The 22639-nt window shown below is 38.4% G+C and overlaps 1 protein-coding gene across 1 annotated transcript in view; it reads left to right on the forward strand.

Moving 5' to 3' along the window:
* astn2 (astrotactin 2) overlaps nt 1-22639 on the forward strand; it is a 479465-nt gene that overhangs the window by 158077 nt on the left and 298749 nt on the right. Inside the window, exon 3 of the mRNA XM_079872092.1 lies at nt 2110-2506. Coding sequence (XP_079728218.1) covers nt 2110-2506 — 397 coding nt within the window. The remainder of the gene's footprint in view (nt 1-2109; nt 2507-22639) is intronic.

A 22639-nucleotide genomic window follows, 5' to 3' on the forward strand; every position in this document is an offset into this window, starting at 1 on the left:
CATTGATGTCACTATTGTGATAATGTACTGAATCTGTACATTTAGCATGAAATGTGCTGGAGAATATTATTTCTAAATATTTGAAGAGCAGTAGCTGAATATCCATCTTGAGTAGGTCAGTGCCGGATCCTCATTTGCTTCCTCGGCTCTGATCTGCTGCGTGGTTCAAATAGTTGAATTAATGCTGTGCACATTCCCATGGGAAAGAAAAATCTCAAATGAGACCTCTATGATATCTTGATTTTGTTCTCTAATTAAAATAATGGTGAGAAAAGGCAGACTTTTACTGATCTCTCCGGCTTCTTAGATGTTCCCTGTGAGAAACAAGTCTTACATATCTTTCCTTTAGCATTTCAGAATATCTCAATGTCTTAAAATGAGCTCAGAGGGATCGAGGGCGAGCCCCAAATGGTCCAGGAGTCAATGTTAGGGCCTTAGACATTGGATGGACCCTGTTAGGCGATTGTGGAGTCATGAGTCTGGCTTGTAATTATTAAGAAAAGATCACCCTGTGAGCAACATTTCATATGCAATTCCATGTCACACTGTGGCTTTTGGGAGGAAGTCTAATGAAAATGCATGGCAGAGCAGAAGAATGCAGTATTGTTTATAATTTGGTTTCATTCTTTCAAATAACGTTTCATGTTTAAGGCAATTAAAAATATTACACTGCTCACTTTATCTGTCAGCTCAGAACCGCTCTCTTTAAGAACAACTGCAGATTTAAGAGTATTACAAACTAACGGCTCAAGAGAGAGAGAAGGAATCTTTGATGTCCCTGACATGCCATGAAATGAGACAAACCATGGAGAAATTAATCTTGAACTGTTTTATGTGTATTGCACCTTTAGGCCAGACACTCAAGCGGAAGAAATAACAAGCAAAGCTCAGTGGCTCCTTACAAGATACTAAAAACATGAACAACGTTTGAAGTCTGTGGCCGTGCATCATGTATTACTCAATCTTACCCAAATGCATGCTTAATTCTATGCTCCTTGCTTAATTGTCAAGAGAGACTTAGCAAAGCCCCTTTTAAAGCATGCCAGTTCATTTGATGGTCAGCTATTTTTTAATCATGCAAGCTCCTGTTCACCTGAATGAAAACTTCCAAAATAGTTTTGCATGTCAAATCACCATAAAATCTGACAAAACGAGATTATAAAAACCAGCTAATGCCAACATGCATTCTAGAGTAAGTGCTGGTGTGAAGAAGATCAGTTTATTGGGACTTTCTTTAGCCTACAAATGAGTTCAAGTAGGGCATTCTCACAGATCAGCATCCTTGTTCAGGAGCGACTAGTCCTGCTCCTGAAGGGCCACTTATTTAGCTTTAATCCAAACCAAACACACCTGAACCAGCTAATTAAGGTCTTCAGGATTACCAGAGACCTCCAGGCAAGTGTGTTGAGGCTAAACTCTGCATGACATTAGCCCTCCACGAGCCCAATTATACACCCCTTGTCCGTGTTGGTCATAACACAGGGGTGCCCAATCCTGCTTCTGGAAGGCCAACACCCTGCAGAGTTTAGCTCTATCCTGCACCAACACACCTGTCTGGACACCTTTAGCACTCCTCAAGAACTGGCCCATGTGTGTTTTATTAGGGTTGGAGCTCAATTCCAGGAGCAGGATTTGGGCACCTCTGTCCTAGTAGAACATTAATAATCTTTTTACTAAACTTGTGTAGTTTTAGATTAAATGGGGTTAAGCTTGTCTTCAACAACATTCTTGTCAACCTATGTTTGCCCTCTGATTTCAGTGGAAATTAATGGATAGAATTTGGACAGCAATGTTGTTCCAGGACCAACAAAAGATGTTGGTTCAGAAGCACCTCATTTAGGCTACTACATCCCAGTGACAAGCATACTATACTGTTCATCTCCAATATTAACCAAACACAACTAAACCAGGAGATAGTTTATCCAAGATCTTCTGGATTACTAGAAACCAAAAAAGTACAGTCAATGACTATGCCCGTTTTTTTTCAATGAGTGTCTCCTCATTGAGTCTTGAGCAGTTGTACTTTCAGGATAGTTCACGATGGGAAACTAGTTTTGGACCATGATTATTCGGAATTCTGACATTTCTCTCTGGCTCATTCTCATACAGGGTGGTCTGATTGCTCTTCTGTTACTCATCCTACTCTTCACGCTGGTGCTCTACACCCGTCAGCGCTGGTGCCGGCGTCGCCGGGCCCCTCAGAAGAGTGCCAGCACTGAGGCCACGCATGAGATTCACTACATCCCTTCAGTTCTCCTGGGTCCTCAGAGCCGGGACAGCTTCCGAGGGCCCAGACCCCTCCAGCACACCTCCGTCATCGGCATGCCCATCCGCGAGACGCCCATCCTCGACGACTGCGATTGCGAGGATGACGAGCAGCCGGGACATCTGCTGGATGGGAAGGCACATTTGGAAGACGATTTGTGCAGCCAGGGGACACACAGCGTCGACAGTCTGGGGAAAGTGATGGGAGAGGCCAACCACAAACACAGTCTGGATAACAGAGGTAAGAGCTTCAGCATTACTGTGTCACTGTCAACCGCACTGTCTGTTTTCTATCCCAGCAAGCAATAGCCATCATTTCAGCATCTAGGTTAACTATAGACCCGGTATAGTGTGGCTATGAGTAACACACATCAAGCCAAAATCATTTTGAATTTGGTTACATGTCGTTTTTTGCCAAAATAACATGCAATGTGTATGATATCCCATCATGTAAGCAAAGTCCACAGTGAATACAAAGTTGTTGGTTTCATTTCTTTGACATGTTATCTAATTGATGACTAGTCTAGTCTTGGGCTATGGTTAGACGTCTATTACATTTTCACTGACAGCCCAAATTTTGCCTGGTTTTAGCCTAGACGTCAGGGCTGTGTTTGGACGGCTATTAGACGTCTTTTAAATGCAAAATCGCTGGCTAGATTAGATCCAACTGATACATTCTGAGAATTTATGTGGACAGTTGAGATATCAGGATCTGATTGCAAAGAGAGTGCTTGCAAGGCTATCCTGAAGTTTCTCTTGGACAACAGTGAGAAAAGTGATTTTTGGGTTGGGGGTAGCGGAGTTAGAGACTTGAGTTTTACAGTCAACCTATCCTTTTCTTATGATTTTCGAGGTAGGATTGGGTTCCACCACAAAGCTTGTATGGTGAGTATCATCCCTCCATCATCACAGTTAAAGTTCAATCTTAATCCTTGAAGCCACACTCAGACCTGTATCCAGTGAACATTAAATCAAAATTCACATTATCTTCAGAGTGATGGTAAAGTGCTTTCTCCATTGTTCAGCATGCTAATGATATCTGTGATGGGAAAGGGTATTTTTTTCCCCTCTCATCTCTTTCTAGTGACACTGATGTGGCACATTTGAGCACATCTGGGGGTTTGATGTGAAGTCACCTGCCAACCGCAGGCTAATTATAGCCATTGGCCTGAATTCATTGTAAGACATAGACTGAGAGAACCAGGTGAGCGAGAGAGAGAGAGAGAGAGAGAGAGAGAGAGAGAGAGAGAGAGAGAGAGAGAGAGAGAGAGAGAGAGAGAGAGAGAGAGATAATGACTCTTAGTTGATAAGTTGGCTAGATCGCCCTTCCATGAGAGAACAGTCAAGGCCAAAGTGTCTGATTACAAGATGTATATTCAATATGAACTTAACAAGATCCATCCATCCATCCATCCATCCATCCATCCATCCATCATCCATCCACATCTATCCATCCATCCATACAGTTTTTTTTTTGTTATGATGGTAAAGCAAAACATTTATTTATTACTGTAAAGCAAAATATGATTTATCTTGTTTATAAATGTATCTGTTTCCGAGAATAATTTCCATATTCATTTTGATTTGTCAATAACAGAGACATATGAGTTGCTTAACAATGTAGATTAGATGTGTTTTGCATTTGATTTAGTCATTAGTTGTAAGAACAGTCCTGATGCACTGTAAATCATAAGAGAGCCTTCAGTGTCATTGGAAAAAAAATGAATATGAACTGAGACCTGATTAAAGATGAAGAGGGTGCTTCAATCAACACATTTGGCCTCATGTTAAGTAGATCACAAGGGGTGTAAAGGTCACATTGATCAATGTTGGTGAACTGCCTTCAGCTCTATATTGGTCTTAAGTATGAAATTATTAGAGCAACAAGACAATATGTGCATTTGTGCAGTATTTTTTTTTTTTTTTTTTTGTAAAATTTAAATGTTTTGTCATTTATAATTTTAGGGTAAAAAAAAAAAAAAAAAAAGCACTGACTTCGCATTTGATTGTATTTTATTGAAGTAGTAATGCTTATTTTTATTTGTGTTAGGTTGTTTAGCTAATATGTATTGCGTTGTTGTCATGTCTGATTTTGTGTGAGCAAGACGGTGCTCTTTCTGTGTGTGTTTATTCCTTTTTATAGAAAGGCCATTATGGATCAACTTTATATTATTTTGATCAACCTGTATTATCATGGTGGTTATCATTATATTTCGATGTGCAAAGCAGGTTTTGAACATGTTGGTATATTAACATAAGACCAGCTAAAAGGATTTGTCTGACTGAGCGTATCTTTAATTACCCACGGATACAACATAATTTTAGTAAAGGAAGATTATCGTGTTTGTCTTTTTGCATTAAAGTATAGTCTATAACGTAATGTTTTGGCTAAGATCTATTGTTTATTTTATTTAAGTGTGCGGCACAGTTTAATTGGCTCCTGCAGTCTGGAGCCCATGGCGCTGATACTGGCGCGTGTCTGTGGATGAAGGATGGGGATTCATCTGAGTGATGTTGACAAACAGAAGGAGGTAGAGGCCTGAATAAATAATGAAGCACATTTTCCTGGCATCAGGCCCGCACTTGCTCCAGGACTTCCGTATCGGATACAGCTCTCCAGCGTGCATTATTATTTCAAATAATATGAACGTACACATCACAATATTCTCCCCACCCAAGGCATATGCAAAAAAAGGGGCGTGGCCTAGTTGAGTTAGTTAGTAGTGTGTTAAACTGGCGGTTATGGTAAGGGGAGGGACATTTCCCAAACATGCTCGAAGCTGTTGACCAATCACAACACACTGCTCCAGCCGACCAATCAGAGCACATTGTGCTTTTTAGAAGGAGGGGCTTCATAGAGACAGGAACTAAACAGAGCGTTACTGACAGACTGGGAAGAGAGGAGCCGCAGCAATGGAGAATATGAGGAAAATTATGTGTTTTTTGAACATTCAAGCATGAAAACCTATTCTAGTAGAGTCCAGAAACAAAATCAAAGCTTTGTAAAAGGGCATAATATGGCCTCTTTCACTATCACAGAGACTTTGGGCCATTTGGCAACCACCTGTGCAAAACCCCAACAACAACCACTGAGAAAATTCGTGCAACACCCACTATACTGTGCCTTACTGTGCATGGACAAGCACCACGCTTTTTCTTCACAAAATATAAATCTGATACACAGGGGCAAAAGGGAAAGTTGTGGTCTGGTCATCTTGTTGGCCCCTCATGACAGTGACAATATTTCTGTCTTTCAGTTAATCACTCCACATGAATTATTGTCCAATAAACAATAAATAGACACGCTGCACTGTATTGTTGAGGACTGGACTCCTTCAGACTGGAGCTTCTCTCTGCTCTGCCTTGTGCTTTTCACAGCTTCACTTGTGCATAATTGATTGTGTGGGATACGAATCTGTCGAGGGAGTTTGATCCCAGAATAATCATCCTCAGTCATTTCAGGTCTGGAGAGGGAGTCGTGAGGTTGCAGTCAGTGTGTGTGTGTGTGTGTGTGTGTGTGTGTGTTTGTGTTGCTTACAGATGCATTCATGCATTTTCAATACATTCATATATACTTTAACATCATTTTTATTGCCAGTAAACTGGATTGTTTTATATTGTAAATTGTTCAGGGACCAGTTTTATAAAAAAATGACCCAATGGTGAATGAAATAACAAGAAGTAATAGAGAAAATATAGGAGCTTTGTGATGGGAAAACAATGTAATCATATTCACTCTTTTCCAAAACCTATAAAAAAAACCTGAGATATTTCAGAAAATAACTTCTATTTCATTCATCATCAATTTGGTTTAATTTAAAATGCATACACATTTTTGTGCATATTAGAGTATCACATTGTTAGCTTTTCAGTTTACTCTGCCTATTTAATTATAATAGTTAAGCCATTAAATATTTTTTTAGGAATATATAAACAAATTGTTGTATAGGAATTCCGCATTGTTAAATCAATTTTGTTTTCCCCCTAAATATCAATCTATATGGATTAGCTGTCCAAACATTTAGCCATTAAAAAAAAAACAAAAAAAACATATTGGATACAACCAAGAACCTATGTAACCAAGAGTCATATAAATCTTTAATGCAGCTGAATAAATGATGGCTGTCATCCTGTTCTCCTGCTCGACTCTTTGGACTGCAGGCAGATGTAAAGACGGCCTTTTAAATGAAATGTTCCTGAACATGGTGATGGGTCGAGAGAGAGAGAGAGAGAGAGAGAGAGAGAGAGAGAGAGAGAGAGAGAGAGAGAGAGAGAGGGGAGAATTTTTGAATTTTAAATACACCTTTATTTAAAACAATAAGGTGTTCACAATAATATTACAAACTCACAAAACAAGAACAAATATAATATATACTATTCATGTTAAAATGAGAAACATTTTAAAAAGCAAGCATTAAATCATCATCATCATCTACTGTGCAAAGGACCTCATTTATCCCCCAAATGTACATGAAAGATACACAATTTACCATTTTATAATAGGCATGCTCTATTCTAAGCCGAGCCGCTACCAAGCCTTTCAAGATCATCAACACATCCACAGAACCCTGTCCTAACAACTTATTCTTTCTGGATTTCCATATTGCAAGTTTTGCTGTGCCAGACAAAAAATTGAGTAAAATCAACTGACTTTTCCTTTTTTCTGTATACATTGGACCATATATAAACATTTCATAATAGAAAGCTTCACCAATTTCAATGAACCATTGAGATAAAAATGAAAACAAATCGTTTAGCCGAGCACACTGTACAAATAGATGAAAAACCGTTTCAACCTCTTTACAAGGGACAGCCCACCCCTACCGAAGGATCAATGTGCACCACGTATCTGTTTGTGGCTATCGCCCCATGAACGATCCTCCACTGAAGGTCTCCCGTTCTTTTGTCAATGGGGCGTTTGTATAAGGACCGCCAGCAGCCTCTAGGGGAGGAAAGAATTCCACAAAAATCAGTCCATTTATTTGAAGCAAGTCCATGCAAGCGACCAGCATTGAATGCCTTCACACAGGAGATATAGAGGGCTTTCTTCCCCACTTCCTCAAAAACTCCAAGCTGAGGGGTTTCAAAAGACAAAAGACAATTCTCATCATCTTGCCATTCTCCCACGGCAATAGTCACATTCAGAGAAGGGAAAACATAAGGAACCCCCTTTCTCCATTGATCAGTTGCTATAGAGTCATTTGTAAAAACTTATGATCCGCATGCAAAGACTTTAAAATTCCAGTCGTAGCTTGTTTCAGCAGCCTCAGAGATCTCACTCCAGTCCTTTCACTCAATTCCTCTAAGCTCTTGGTCAAAATATGTCCCAGCTTTGTGCATCCCGCAGCAGTGAAACATGCACGCAAACTGGGTCCAGACAAAAGTCTTGACGGTAAAAAGTCATTAAGAAAAAGTGGCTCTTCAAAAAGACAGCATGTGTGTTCGGTGTACGTGAAATGGTAAACACCTTCCATGCCTCCAGAACTGACTTATAGAAAACAGTCAAATTCACACGGTCCTCTTTCTGGAGCTCCATTAAGAACAGATGTTTGTCCAATCCCATACGTCTGACCCTCCTGAGAAGAGCAGAAGCCGTCTTTAGCCATGAAGCATCCGTGTGATACAACAGTCTCTGAGCTGCTTACAACCGGAAAGCCATGATTCTGGATCTGATATCGATCAATCCTTGACCTCCCTCTTGAAGCGGAAGGTATAAAGCAGCAGCACGAATCCAGTGTTGCCCAGACCAAAAAAAATTCACAAGTTGCCTTTGAATCTCCTCAATAAGTCCAACAGGTGGCTGTAGGACAGTTATTTTATGCCACAGGGTAGAAGCAACCAAATTATTGGTCACTAAAATCTTCCCCCTATAGGACAACTGCGGTAGCAACCATTTCCATTTAGAAAACTTGCTGCACACTTTCTCCACTAGCCCCTCCCAATTTTTCTTTTGATAATCATTTGACCCCAAAAAAACTCCCAATAAGTTAAGTCCCTCTCTGCCCCACTTTAGGTCTCCGGGTAACTTTGGGAGACTCTCAAACTCCCCTTTACCAGCCCAAAAAGCTTCACTTTTTGCCCAGTTCACTTTAGCTGATGAAGCTTTCTCATAAAGACTGAGTACCTCAGATAGACACTTGACATCTTCAGCTTGATTTACAAAAACTGTAATATCATCAGCATAGGCAGAGAGAGACATACTTGAGTCTAAAGAAAGACCAGGCCCATTAAAACCCGACAGTCTTTCTCGAAGTCTAAAAAGCAGCGGCTCAATTGCTAAACTGTATAGTTGACCAGACAATGGACAGCCTTGACTAATTCCCCTTAAAATAGGAATTGGCCGACTCAAAGTGCCCCCTATCTTCACCATACATGATGCACCATTATATAATAACTGTAGCAAATTTAAAAATGTTTGGCCAAAACCAAAAACCTTCAATACATTAAAAAGATAATTGTGATCCACACGAGCAAAAGCCTTTTCTTGATCCAAGGCAATTAACCCAACATTCACATTGAAACCATTACAAATATCCACAATGTCTCGCACAAATTATCCATAATGGATCGTTTTGGAATACAATATGACTGATCCTTGTGTACAACCAAACCCAAAAAAATATTTTAATCTATTTGCCAGACATTTTGAGAATATTTTATATTCTGTTGTAAGAAGGGCAACATGACGCCAGTTCTTTAAAAGGGCTAAATCACCCTTTTTTGGTAACAGTGATAAGACCGCATATTGACAGGAAGTTGGTAAAACACCTTATCTTATAGATTCACATAAAACATCAAAATAATCGTGTCCAATGCAGTTCCAAAAACTTTTATAAAAGTCTGCTGGCAGTCCATCTATTCCAGGGGATCGTCCTGAATTAAGTTGTCCCACAGCAGCAATAACTTCCTCAAATGTTATACCAGCATCCAAGACAGTTTTAGAACCAGAGTCCAGCTGAGGAAGACCCTGAAGAAGCTGTGTCATACAGTCACTATTTTCACAGTTCTCTGCAGCATAAAGGCTTGAATAGAAATCCACTGCATGGGTTCTCATTTCTACAGTCTTAAGGCCCTTTCACACTGGACGCGATTTTGACGCACGAATAATTCACGCGATGGTTTTATTTTTATTTTTTTACTTTTGCGGCGACAGAAAAGGATTCAGCCAATCACATACTACAAGGACAACGATTTGAAAGACAATGTGTGGCGTAGCATTGCCAACCAACTCGGTTATCTCGACTGTGAGTATGTTGTGTGATAGTTTTAGTCGTTGTATAGTTCTGTGCTGTGTAGGCTAGCAGGCTAAACTACATTTGGGATAGAAAGCTAATACTATTATCGTCAAAGATAGAGACAGAGGCCGTGTTTACTTTGAACATGTAACAAAATGTAGTGAGACTATTTAGGGCTGCTTTTAGTATACTATACATTCTTTGTGTGATATCTACAGTTTCTAGTCGATTGATTTTAACTTACTTACTTCGTGTGTTACATGTAATGTGTAGTGACATTACAAAACGCACTGTTTAGTTGAAGACGCACAAAACTGTGCACATAAGCATACTCCCCTTCAGACTCTCTGTTCTTTAAGATTGGGTGCACCCAAAACCTTCTTTTCTGTCTTTTAAAGAAAATGAAAAGCTTGTCTTCACTGGATGATGATGAAGTGTCCATGTTTTCTCAACTGTCGGCGCAAAAGTTTTGGGATGTTGAAGCTCTCTGAACGTCACAGACGTCACAAATTCGCGTCGCGGCTGATGTGAATGGTTTTGACGCGAACTATTCGCACACGAACTATTCGCTTTTTCGTTTCGCTTTTTCATTACGCATCCGGTGTGAAAGGTCCTTTAGACGTTATCCTGCCATCAGGGAGTTTAAGACATGGCATTTGTTTTTGTTGAGCCGCTTTATATTCCAGATTAAAGAAGAAAGAAGTTGGGGCATCCATTTCTGCTAATGACATGAAACGGGACCTTATCAAGGCTCCTTTCACTTTCTCATTTAAGACTAGGCCAAGCTCTCTCTTTTTTGTTTGCAAATCATTGTACAATATAGAATTGTGTGCATCAACCAACTTCAATTCCATTAAATTAATTTGCTTTTCAAGTGTTTCAATCACATTCTTTAAAAGTTTGAAAACTTTTGAAGTTTTCAAAAGAACTCTTTTCCTTTTTCCAATCATCCCAAAAGAAAACAAAATTTTCACAAAACGCAGCATCCTGCAGCAATTTTACATTAAAATGCCAGTAAACAGATTTTCTAGGTGTATTTGACATGTTCATTGTCATAATAATTAAATGATGATCAGAAAAACCCACAGGACAAATGCAACACTCAATTACTCTACTGTTAAAAGATTTTGACACATAGAATCTATCTAATCGGGCAGCACTAACTCGATTATTAAAAGCCTTAATCCATGTATACTGTCTATCATTTGGGTGTTTAATTCTCCACATATAGAAGAGCTGGAAATCTTTAATGAGTTTTGACAATGCACTTGAGGACTGTATATGAGGTTCCTCAGTATTACGATCTATAGTAAAATTAATAGTGCAATTCCAATCTCCACCAATAACAACACATCCTTCACTAAGACACTTTTTTAAGACTCTCACTAAGTATATCTAAAAAATGTAGGTGCTCCTGTCCCACAGTTGGTGCATAAATATTTATCATAAATACAAGCATCTCTTGAACTTGAGCTTTAACCACCAACAATCGACCTTTCACTGGTTCCTCATACTTATAATATCCGCCCTTATTTTTGAAGAAAAAAAGATGCCCACACCTCTACTCAAATTTGTACCATGACTGAGTATTTTATGTCCTTTCCACCACAAATTCCACTCAACTTCATTCATCAAGTCACTATGAGTTTCTTGGAGAATGACGATATCAAGCTTTTTTTTTGCTAAATTATTTCATAGACTGTAGCACGCTTTACACTATCCCTCCCACCATTAATATTTAAAGAGCCTATCCTCAAAGCCTCCATATACAAAATTAAGATGGGAAATAAAGAACAAAGCATGATAGAAAAGCAAAGAAAAGACACCGTGTAATACATTTTTTTTTTATTTACTCTTTCTCTTACTCATTGCTTTACTTTTTCTGATAGTGGTAAGAAGCTTTTTCAAATGAAAACGCTTCTTCTCACAAAGTTCATCAACTCCAACAGTCTTCTGATAAAAAATAACAGAGTGAACAAACTTGTCTACATCAGAGAAGAAATCATTTATGTTGATTTGTTTACCATACGTTTCGTCCAAAAAACTGTTAATTTCTTCCAGACTATACAACGAATCTTTATTGAAAACTCCCAAAAAAACTGTCTGAGATGCGTTAAATACACTTCCCTGTGAACTACCATCATTTTCACACATAGAAACTTGTGACTCAGTATCATCAGACTGCTCCTCCTCCATTTCCTCATTATTCAAGACGCTTGAAAACGATTCAATTCCATCACTTGCACTCTCCCCCGTTTTAGTACCACTGGTACTAGCTACTTCTTTGCTAACATCAGAAACTAGATCAGTTATGCTAATCTCTGGGGCTACAAAAGCTACAACATCCTCATTTTCAGTGTCAACAGCCGGTAACACAGCATCTGAATTCACATCACTCACCTCAACTAGTGGAACAACCTCATCTTGGACCGCATCAACGCTATTGTTTTCGCCCTCGTCCTCTGCTCCTGTCACGTTTTCTGCACCTGTTTTCTTATGTGGATACATCAGGCGCTTGTGTCCGATGTCTCCACACTCGAAACATCTTATGCTGCCAGTAGTTGCATACACCGAATATAATCTTCCCTTGTGTTTCACACGAAAATTAATATCCAGTGTATTCTCAGGCGATTCTAGCACCATGTAAACGTACCGTCTAAAAGACGCAACGTGCTTCAGAGCCGGATGTTTACATCCAAGCGCAACAGTTTTAAAGGGACTAACAACTTTTCCAAAACGCGCTAACTCACGTTGCAAAACGTCATTGGATACGAAAGGCGGGATATTTGAAATTGTTACCTTTGTTGTCGATATATACAAAATTTTGTTAAATTTTGTTCCTTCAAAAAAAACGACAACAGCCTGATTCATCCGTGATGCAGATACAATGTTCTCGTGACCAATCTGATCGCCAACTGCAATTAACACATCCTCCACTGTGGCATTATCCTCAGGAACACATCTAAAACCATTGCGGAGAGATAATGATGGACATCCTGCCACACAACCACCACTATATTTACAATTTGTTTCCTAGACCATGTATTTTCTGGAAGGAAAAAAATAAAATGTAAATAAGAAAACAAGAAAGTTCTCACCCTCACACAACAGCTCTCACCACCACCACTATCCCCAACTCCCAGTATGAGAGAGAGAGAGAGAGAGAGAGAGAGAGAGAGAGAGAGAGAGAGAGAGAGAGAGAGAGAGAGAGAGAGAGAGAGAGAGAGAGAGATTTTGTTGATCCTGAAACAACATTCCTGTCTGAAGATGCAATCATAACCCTAAACCTAACCCTACCCATAAGTTATCCCTAAAACCAGAGGAAACTGATGGTGAATAACACTAGAAGCACCAAACCCTGATTGTAAGCCTAAACTTGACATAAACTGTAAACTTGTCCCTCAAATCTGATTGGTTGATTGGAATGTTGTTCCAAGATCAACAAAGATGTTTTACTTGGTGAAATCAGGTTCTGTTAGGGTGTGTGTGTGTGTGTGTACTTGTGTGTGCGCCCATAGAAAATAAATAATAAATGATCATCTATCTATCAGTCTAGATATCTATCTATCCATCTACAAAACAGCATCATGGTAACACACATGACACTAAAATAATGCCACAAACATTAATTTGACAACGTAAGATATAACATCAAACCATAATTTACATAACTGAGAAGAACAAACTAAGAAGAAACAGTTATTCTCACAGAGAATTCTGGGAATCCTGCAACTTATAAGATGACTTGTTCTGTTTCAATTTCTGTATATTAAACAGTATTTTACTGTAACAGTAAATGTCCAATTAGATCTATTACAGTTTTTCACCTTACAAAGTAAGGGGACTTATTTTAACCAATTAACAGGTTTTTACCCTATCACTTTACAGTCTTTTACCGTTAAAATCGTGATCTTTGTTTTACCGTTTGGTGATTTCTGTTGAAAGTCTACCCCCTGATTTGTGTTCGTTCCATACTGGGACCTTGAACTTCCGGTACGGATCAGGCCTCTGCCTGCGGTCTTTAATACAGAGTCTCCCAGCGGAAGGAACCCGGTGTTGCTGTAAATCCTCTGAGACTGTCGACACGGCAGGGGTTCTGCTGGACGGATCCGATAGCAGACGTCATGCGTGGAAATCCTGGCCTTGTTTCAGGGTTCAGTAGCCGATCACAGTGACAGCATCAGATATGTGTTAACCGCTGTGAGAAGGGACCAGCGGAGACGAGAGCTCATACGAGACCCCGGGTTTGTCATGGCCTTTGCTCTCACACTCATTCTGCTCAGACGGATGCTTGTGTCCTGTGTGTTTTGCTGTGTTTTTCTGCAGCCAAGGCTGTCAGGGGCTTTGTTCGCTCTGGATGTGCTCAGGGTGTCAAACACAAGAACACGCCTCACTTTTATTAGACAGAGACAACGAGGGAGTTCTCACACACACAGACAAACACTGATATCGGTAGGAACTGTGTTTCTCAGAAATGAGGTTTAACATTTAACAAAAAAAAATCTTGTTTTTCTTGTTTTCCAGAAAGAATATAAAGTCTGAACATTCTTAAAACAACAGAAATTCACCAGACAAGAAAAACTGTGTAAGATTGTTAAGGCTTATTTTAAAATAAGCCTTAAAAAGTGTATTTTGTGTCATTGACCATTTTTCTTTTACTTATTTTAAGCATAAATTTGAAAAACAAGAGACATAATTTGCCACATGTATGAAAACATATATGGTTATTACATAAAGAGTTATAATTATGACAGAAAAAGTCGAATTTTTGTCATAATTAGAGTATAAAAGGTCAAAATTATGACATTCTATAAGATAAAGTCAAAATTATGACATTCTATAAGATAAAGTCAAAATTATGACATAAAAAGTCATAATTATGAGTCGAAATTATGACGAAAAGCCCAAATTATTGCATAAGTCACATTATGACAAAAAGTCAAAGTTATAAAAAGCAAGTCATGTTAAAGTAAGTAAAGTCAAAATAAATGAGTCAAAAAAGATGAAAAGTCAGAGTTATGACAAATAGTCAAATGTATAACTTTATTAAAAAGTCATAGTTATGACACAGAGCGTCCACATGATGGAATAATGACTTTTGATGTCATGATTATGTGGTGGAAATGGACTTCCACACAAAACTTTTGCTATATTCAGACAAAATATTTCTCCACTTACACATAATGACTTTTGTTACTCACAGGTCTGTAAAATGGAGTCCAAGTTAACCTCCAACTCAAATGCTTACAATCCTCAAATCAAATTTTTTTTCCATTGTCATTCAAGTCTCAGACTCAAGTTTCCATCTGACAACATACACACTTGCACAACATTTACTTTATTACCAACAGCAGACCTGTGGGGAAGTACAAATCAGATTCATATAGTGATGCATCACTGTGAACTATTACTTTGTTTCATTTGTTGCTCTTATTGGTGAGAGACATATGGCAGACAGAGACTTGCTGTATAACTAGACATTACGGGCCCTATTTTAACGATCTGAAACGCAAGTATCAAGCGCGAAACGCAAGTAACTTTGTGGGCGGATCTCGGGCGCTGTTGCTATTATACCGGCGGGATAAATGACTCTTGCGCCCGACGCAAATCTAAAATCTGTTGGTCTGAAGTAGCTTCATTACTCATAGGTGTGGTTTGGGCGGAATTGTTTTCTGAAACTGCAAAATAGCACCAGGGAACGTTTGCGCCGGAACACACCTCCTCTTTGCACTGAAAGGCCCTGGAGCGCCGGTTCATTCCCTAATTTACCGACGTGCGTCTGTGGAGGGAAAAGTCCGCTGTGCATCGGGTGCAAAATAGGAATGATACATGCATCGGTGTACAAAGTCAATTGCGCTGGGTGCAAGATAGGGTCCTACATGTCTGCTTTCTAGGCAACATCGAGCTGGTCATTATTGGCATTGAAGATATGCATTTTGGCATAATCAAAAACATTTGGTGTGTTTAAAGCTCAAGGTGTGATTGAAGAACCACTAGAACTAAACAATATTGCACATTTTCTCAAGAAAATATGAGTGGCGCTTGTTTGTTTCATCATTCACCATGCATAAAATGTAATTCTATTTTATTTTTTGTTTACTATTTAGAAAAGTAGTAGGCGACTTTTCCATAGCAAGACGCATGATCTGAAGTATGAAAAGTTGTTTGTTTGTTCTTTGTTTCAAGCTAGTTTTCGATGTAAAATGGTTCCGAAATGTAAGATTTAAAGTGTGCGGGGAGAATGAAGTATAAAAATAAAAGCTCATTATGAGTAAAAGGTTTTTTATTACAGCTTGCAGATCTTTGCTTCACCACCAGCTATTTGTTTCACAGGGGGCAGATGTGATAAAACTCGGAGAAACTACAGGGCCATGCATTCGCTTGATGCATTTGGACACATTTTCTGCCCAAAATGGGTTATTTTTCAAACCGTTATGAAATGCACAGGCTTCGGCCTGAAGTATGACAGACATAAAGTATAAACTCTCATAGATTTCTCTGTATAAATCTGTGAAGTCCACTAGATAGAAGCTTTTTCATTTGTGTTGAGCTAAATATCTAATAGCTCTTAAACGGATACATCATTAGACCAGACAGCTGTTGTAGAAAAGTAGATTCAAAATGTTTATTGAAAACATATTAGGTCTACTGTCAAGGCATTTTTTAACACCATTCTTCACCGAACGAGCATAGAATATTTAATTATTGTCATTAATATACATCAATGCCACAAATTGGGGTCGGTAAGCTTTTTCAATGTTTTTGAAAGAAGTCTCTTCTGCTCGCTGCATTAATTTGATAAAAAAAAAAAAATACTGTAAAAATAGTGAAAAATTCTTGTTGAAATAGTGAACTGTTTTCTTTGTGAATATACAGTAAAGTGTAATTTATTCCTGTGATCAAAGTTGATTTTTTTTCAGCATCATTACTCCAGTCTTCAGTGTCACATGATCCTTCAGAAATCATTCTAATATGATGATTTGATGCTCAAGAAACATTTCTTACTTTATCATCAATTTTGAAAAGTTCATATTTCTGTGGAAGTAACCATGAAAAAAAAAAAAAAAAAAAAAAAAAAAAATTCTTGTTAGACAAGATTCATGTCATTTTTTTGTGATTTAAGTTGAAATGACTTAAACATCCAAGTTGACTGTACTTAAAACATTTTTTTTTTTTTTTTTTTACAGTGTACATTTCAAAGTATTTGCAAAGAATGTTGCTTACTTTTCTCAGAATCATGATGAAAACACTCACCCAGCCCTGGCTGATAGTGTCAGTGCAGAATGTTTTATTGTATTGTTTCCTCTCTCTGAAAGCTCCTGAATGCTTTATGCCCTCGGTTCGCTGTACAGGCATATGCATGCAAGCGTTTGCGTGTTTGCTTGGCTCTAAGTGTGTGGACGCCTCTGTCACATCGCTCACTTATGTGTGCCGCAGACAGATTATCCTTCCACAGACCGTCACTTTAGAAATAAATTATTTCTATGCTTTGATTCAATACTGGATGCTGAAGCCACTGGCAGCCGCCTTTAAATGACACAGATCAATGGAGGGGTTTTACATGGAAGATGCAACACAGATATACTCTCAAAACATTATCCTGCTCACTCTCACACTTTAAATATGACACACACACAGAGCATCAATCCTCCTCGAGCTCTTTATCAATTACCTGTGACGACTTCTTTCCCACATGCGCTCACTGCTCTGAATAAATCTGCAGGCTGCTCTCCATTTGAAGTGACTCCAGGTTCAAATTATTATTAGTCCTGCGTGTGTCGCCTGTTGCCGGGCAGCTGTGGAGCGTTTCAAGAAAAGGGTCAGTAGTCACAGACTTCACTTAGCTGTGTCATTTTCACCATTAGGCAAGTTCTTACATGCTTACAGAGGTTGAACAGTCATTGCTTTTGCAATTACGTGATTCCAGTGGCGCTGAAATAGCATACCTCATGTTTAAAATTACACTCCGTCTCCCTTAGGATAGAAACAATTGCAAAAGAGATCTTGTTAATTTCTCAATTGTTTCTCCTTGACAGCAGTGAAATGAACCGAAGAGCAACGTTTTGGAAGAAATTTTCCTCAGAGAAGGGATATTATAGTCAACTAAAACTAAAAGTAAAATAAAAAAAACCATAAAAAAAAAACCTTAAACTTATTTTATTTCAGATAGTTACCAATAAAGCAATAATAATAATAATAATAATAATAATGTTATGATTCCCCTGTTTTTTTTTTTTTTTTATGTTTCAGGACTTTTATTTTGATATTCTTTAGTATTTTTTGTTGTGCCTGTGTTTGGTCCAGTTTGTCTCCATAGTAACTGATCACCTTCACCTGTTGCTTGTTAGGCTCTTGTTACCCAGTGTGTTTATATCCTGTCCAGATGTGTCTCATCAAAAACACTATCTAGTTCAGTTTTGACTATTTTAAAGTCCAACTGAAATCAAAATTGACCCTATTTACTTTGTTAGCGCATATTACTAGTCTTGTGGTGAAAAATTAAGCCGACAAATTAATACACAGAAAAAAAATTGTTTGCCGTCGTAATCTTTAATCAAAGTCTGAAAAGTTACTTCCGGTCTGGAATGGCGTTTCTTCTCTGATGATGTAGGTTTGACGGCTTGGGTCGGAAACGCTTAACCACTCCCCTCAAACCGCTAGTCTGTTATGAGCGAGAGATGGAGAGGAGGAGCGATAGAGTAAAACCCTGCCCTCGGTTCAATATTCCCTTTCACTGGGAAATATGTCACAACACTGGAGAAAAGTCTTTTGCAACTTCCGGTTCACACGGACTTTAGGAGTGAGTTTGGTTGAAATGTGCTGTATGAATGAAACAGCAGTTGACAACTAGTGGTCTGTTGTGTCATTGACATAGGTGTTGCATGAGGTGTGCACTTTTCAGGTTATTCCAATCCAGGCACCAATGTTAGGGCTGTCAACCTCTTTTAGGTTATGAACAATAGCAGTAAACTAAGATATCATGTGTTAGAAGGGACAACACTCTTGTGAAGAGATCGAGCAGAGGAGGAAGACAAAATCAGTGGATTCAGAGAGTTTTCTGATGCATGTCTGAGAAGTAGAGTGTTCAGAAATAGTTTAGAATAAAAAAAATTAGAATAATAGTTGTGCCGAGGCAATGAGGGTTTGTTTCAAACCTTGTATTGGAATGAACTGATTTCTTCATCTTGCACTTCTTCCCGTTTTTTTATTGTATTTATATATATATTTTTGCTGGTAACTGCAGATGCCAGTAGTTGTTTCCATGTGAAATTGCGAATTTAACTTTTGTGCAAAATTGAAGTTTTGCATAAAACATGTGCAAATGTAGCAGCGTTTCCATCCCTTTCGTACATCGTAAATGACAGACGAAACGCTATAAACGCTGCCATATAATCTTGCGTTCGGATGCTGGTGTTTGACACGCTTCTGGGAGAGAATTAAACCAAATCATTCTGATGACAGACTTTGATTCAGACGTTTCAGAAACACCAAACCAACGTTTGAGATGCTGTGATGCGATTGGTCCGCTGGTTACTCCAAACCTTGGTTTGGTGTCTTGTCGGATAAAAAATATCTACCTAAAACGAATGCATACGTTTTTGAGAATAAATGAATTTATTCACAAATGACAGTTCACAATATATTCACATAGAAAACAGTATTTTTATTTTCATTTTTTGAATGTATGTGCATCTTGGCATTTCCATCCTTTGTTTTTTTTTTTTTTATGTGAATATCCAAAATTTGCATAAAAATAGGTAGATGGAAATATAGCTACAGTGATGGAAAGAGCACAAGGACTTTAGTTGTGTCCCAAATGACACACTTTATACTATGTACTCTCCCCTCTATTGTATGAGTGTATAAGTGCATCATCTGTGTATTTAAACTGCATTATTTTAAATGAATTTTTCAGTGTTGGCACACTGAGCACACTATTTACAGTACACAACGGCACAGAATAATAGTGCATTGCATAGTATGCAAATTGGGACACACCTATTGTCCTCTGACCGCACTCAAAGGCTAACTGAAATAACTGCAACATCATTAAATTCAGACTATTCAGTTTCCACTCTGTTTATGACATCAAAGCATGGAAATGGTGGTGTTTGACAGAAAACATTAAAGCGCAGCTGTATCTGCTCTTCTGTAGGGGTGCGTTTGGGACGGTGCCGCTGCTTTCATGCGTTTTAACTGTGATTATTATTCCACTACTGTGGTTCAAATGTTTGACATTGTAAATGGAGCTGATGTCTGCAACGAAATACCGTAAACAACAAAAATAAAGCATTTTGTGTGATATGAACCTTTTGATTTGATTCATTTGAAGAATGACTTGTTCTCAACTAGTTTAAACAGCTGTTCTTATAGTGCCCCCAACAAAGTATGTATAATGTGAGTGTATATATATATATACCCTGGACCACAAAACCAGTCACGAGTCGCACGGGTATATCTGTGGCAATAGCCAACAATACATTGTATGGGTCAAAATTATTGATTTTTCTTTTATGCCAAAAATCATTATGATATTAAGTAAAGATCATGTTCCATGAAGATAATTTGTAAATTTCCTACCGTAAATATATAAAACATGTATTTTTGTAAGTGAATACAGCACAATGGCCAACATAAATGAACAACTTTAAAGACGATTTTCTCAATGTTTCGATATTTTTGCAACCTCAGAATCCAGATTTTCAATAGTTGTATCTCAGCCAAATATTGTCCTATCCTAACAAACCATACATCAATGGAAAGCTTATTTATTCAGCTTTCAGAAGATGTATAAATCTCAATTTCAAAATTGTGACCCATGTGACTGGTTTTGTGGTCCAGGGTCATATATACAGTATATGTATAAACACTCACTGGCCACTTCATTAGGTACACCTTGCTAGTACAGGGTTGGAGACTATTTTGCTTCAGAACTGCATTAATTATTTGTGGCAGAGTTTCAACAAGGTGCTGGAAACATTTCTCAGTGATGTTTGTCCATATTGTCATGATAGCGTCACGCAGTTGCTGCAGATTTGTCGGCTGTACATCCGTGATGTGAATCTCCTGATGTTCCAGCACATCCCAAAGCTGCTCTGTTGGATTGAGATCTGGTGACTGGAGGCCAATTGAGTTTAGTGAACTCATTGGCTTGTTCATGAAAGTTTCGTTCACTGGATATTTTCTCTTTTTCCGACCATTCTCTGTAAACCCTTGAGATGGTTGTGTGTGAAAATCCCAGTAGATCAGCAGTTTCTGAGCCCGTCTGGCACCAACAACCATGCACTTCTATTCCCCTTTCTGTAGCCGAGTTTGAACATCAGCAGATCGTCTTGACCATGTCTAAACACATTGAGTGTGATTGGCTGATTTAATACTTGCGTTAACGAGCAGTTGAACAGGTGTACCTATAATATTACACATTTTCCTCCAAATATTCTTCCTCATTCAGTCTTTCCATTGACTTCAGGAATCACATAATCTGCGTTCTGACTTGACTGCTGCAACTGACATGTTGCTTTTCACCATCTGTCACATTATATAACTCCCAAGAATGAGCTGAAGTTTGTGGAAATACAACTGTACGGTGTGGATACGCAATATAATTTGACCTACTTGAATAGCTACAATAAATGCGTTGCCTAGCACAAGGAAACCTGAGGAAGAGAATATATGCATTCATCGTATAACCAATTCATTCTTTTTCATTTGAAATATTTGTTATTATATATAAAGCTGTGTGTGTGTAAGTCGGTCTAATGTGCTGTAGACACTGACTGTTGATCAGGAATCATCCAGTGTGAAGTTTACAGTGACAGTATTATAAACAGAGAGCCGTGTGTAGCAAGTTTCTCATTTATTTAGCTCTTGGAGTCTCTCCTCCCCTTTTCTAATGAGAATATTGAGAGAGTCTCACACTGTGGCATTAGCAGATGGACTGTGTCTCAGTTAGTGATGGACGTCAAAGACAAGGTGTGGGCGAAAATTAAAATGCCCTCAGAACATCCCTGATCTCTGAACTGAAATCCCCAGCGGCTGCAGGCAAATGTGGAAATGTCAAGTGTGTGAAGGAAGAAACATTTAGCTGTTATTCCCACAGAAATCCCTTCTGCTGTCCTCAATCCATCTGAGTCTCACACAAACATTTACTGCTGAAATTGTCTGCACCACATTTTACTCTGTTGTTCAGGAATAATAGCATCTATCCTCTCAGCTAATAGGGAACGTACTGGCAAGATTCTCTCAAAGTTACGAACAAACACTCTTCCAGTAATGTTGATAGAATGTTTGTTCAGAGTAATCTGCTCTTAAATAATGTTCTCAAAGCATGGACAAAAACGTGGTTTATGCATCATTCATGAAATGTTTTAATTGGACTTTTGTCTAACATTTACAGTTTTTCCAATTGCTAACACACAATTTTGCAAACTAGGCTGGTTTTATCAAAACACAATTCACAAAGCCACACACCCAAACTGCAAAATACCGAATATATCCTGCAAAATGAAGCGCTGCAACCACAACTACATATAGCATTATCAAAATCAAACTTTTGCACGAAATGGCACACACACTTCATTCATATTAGCAGATTGTTGCCTAAGCAACTACACACTGTTGGGCGTAATGAAGAGCACTCTCATCTTTAGTATGATTTGCCATAATACTAAAATAGTTCAAATTGTAGAACATTCTTCAGATTGTTCTCATGCACAGAAATATTTGCAGACACACACACACATGCTGTTCAAACAGTTATTTATTTTATTTTTCACCAAACAAGTCAGTGCAACATATGCACAGCAGAAATATTAATAATATATTATAATATATTTACACTGGACTGAACAAAAATATGCTCACAAAAAAACAGTAAACTGAAAAAAGATTGAAGTGTTAACAGTGAAGCATTGAGGTCAGGTGACACATGTGTCGGCCAATCAGATCATGGAGTGTCATTTTGAATGGCAGTGTTTTGAAATGGCAATCATGTGACTTTATGTCAGATTGTTGAGTCTTATGCAGAGAACGTGTTCAGTGTGTTTAAAAAGTGCCATTTTGAATTGCAAAATGTGTGTAAAGCAGAAAATGAGTTTAGACTTTTGGAGACTTGAGAAGAGGCTTTGCTCTCTGTGTGT

The sequence above is a fragment of the Squalius cephalus genome (genome assembly GCF_949319135.1).
Source record: "Squalius cephalus genome assembly, chromosome: 5".
Taxonomy (NCBI): domain Eukaryota; kingdom Metazoa; phylum Chordata; class Actinopteri; order Cypriniformes; family Leuciscidae; genus Squalius; species Squalius cephalus.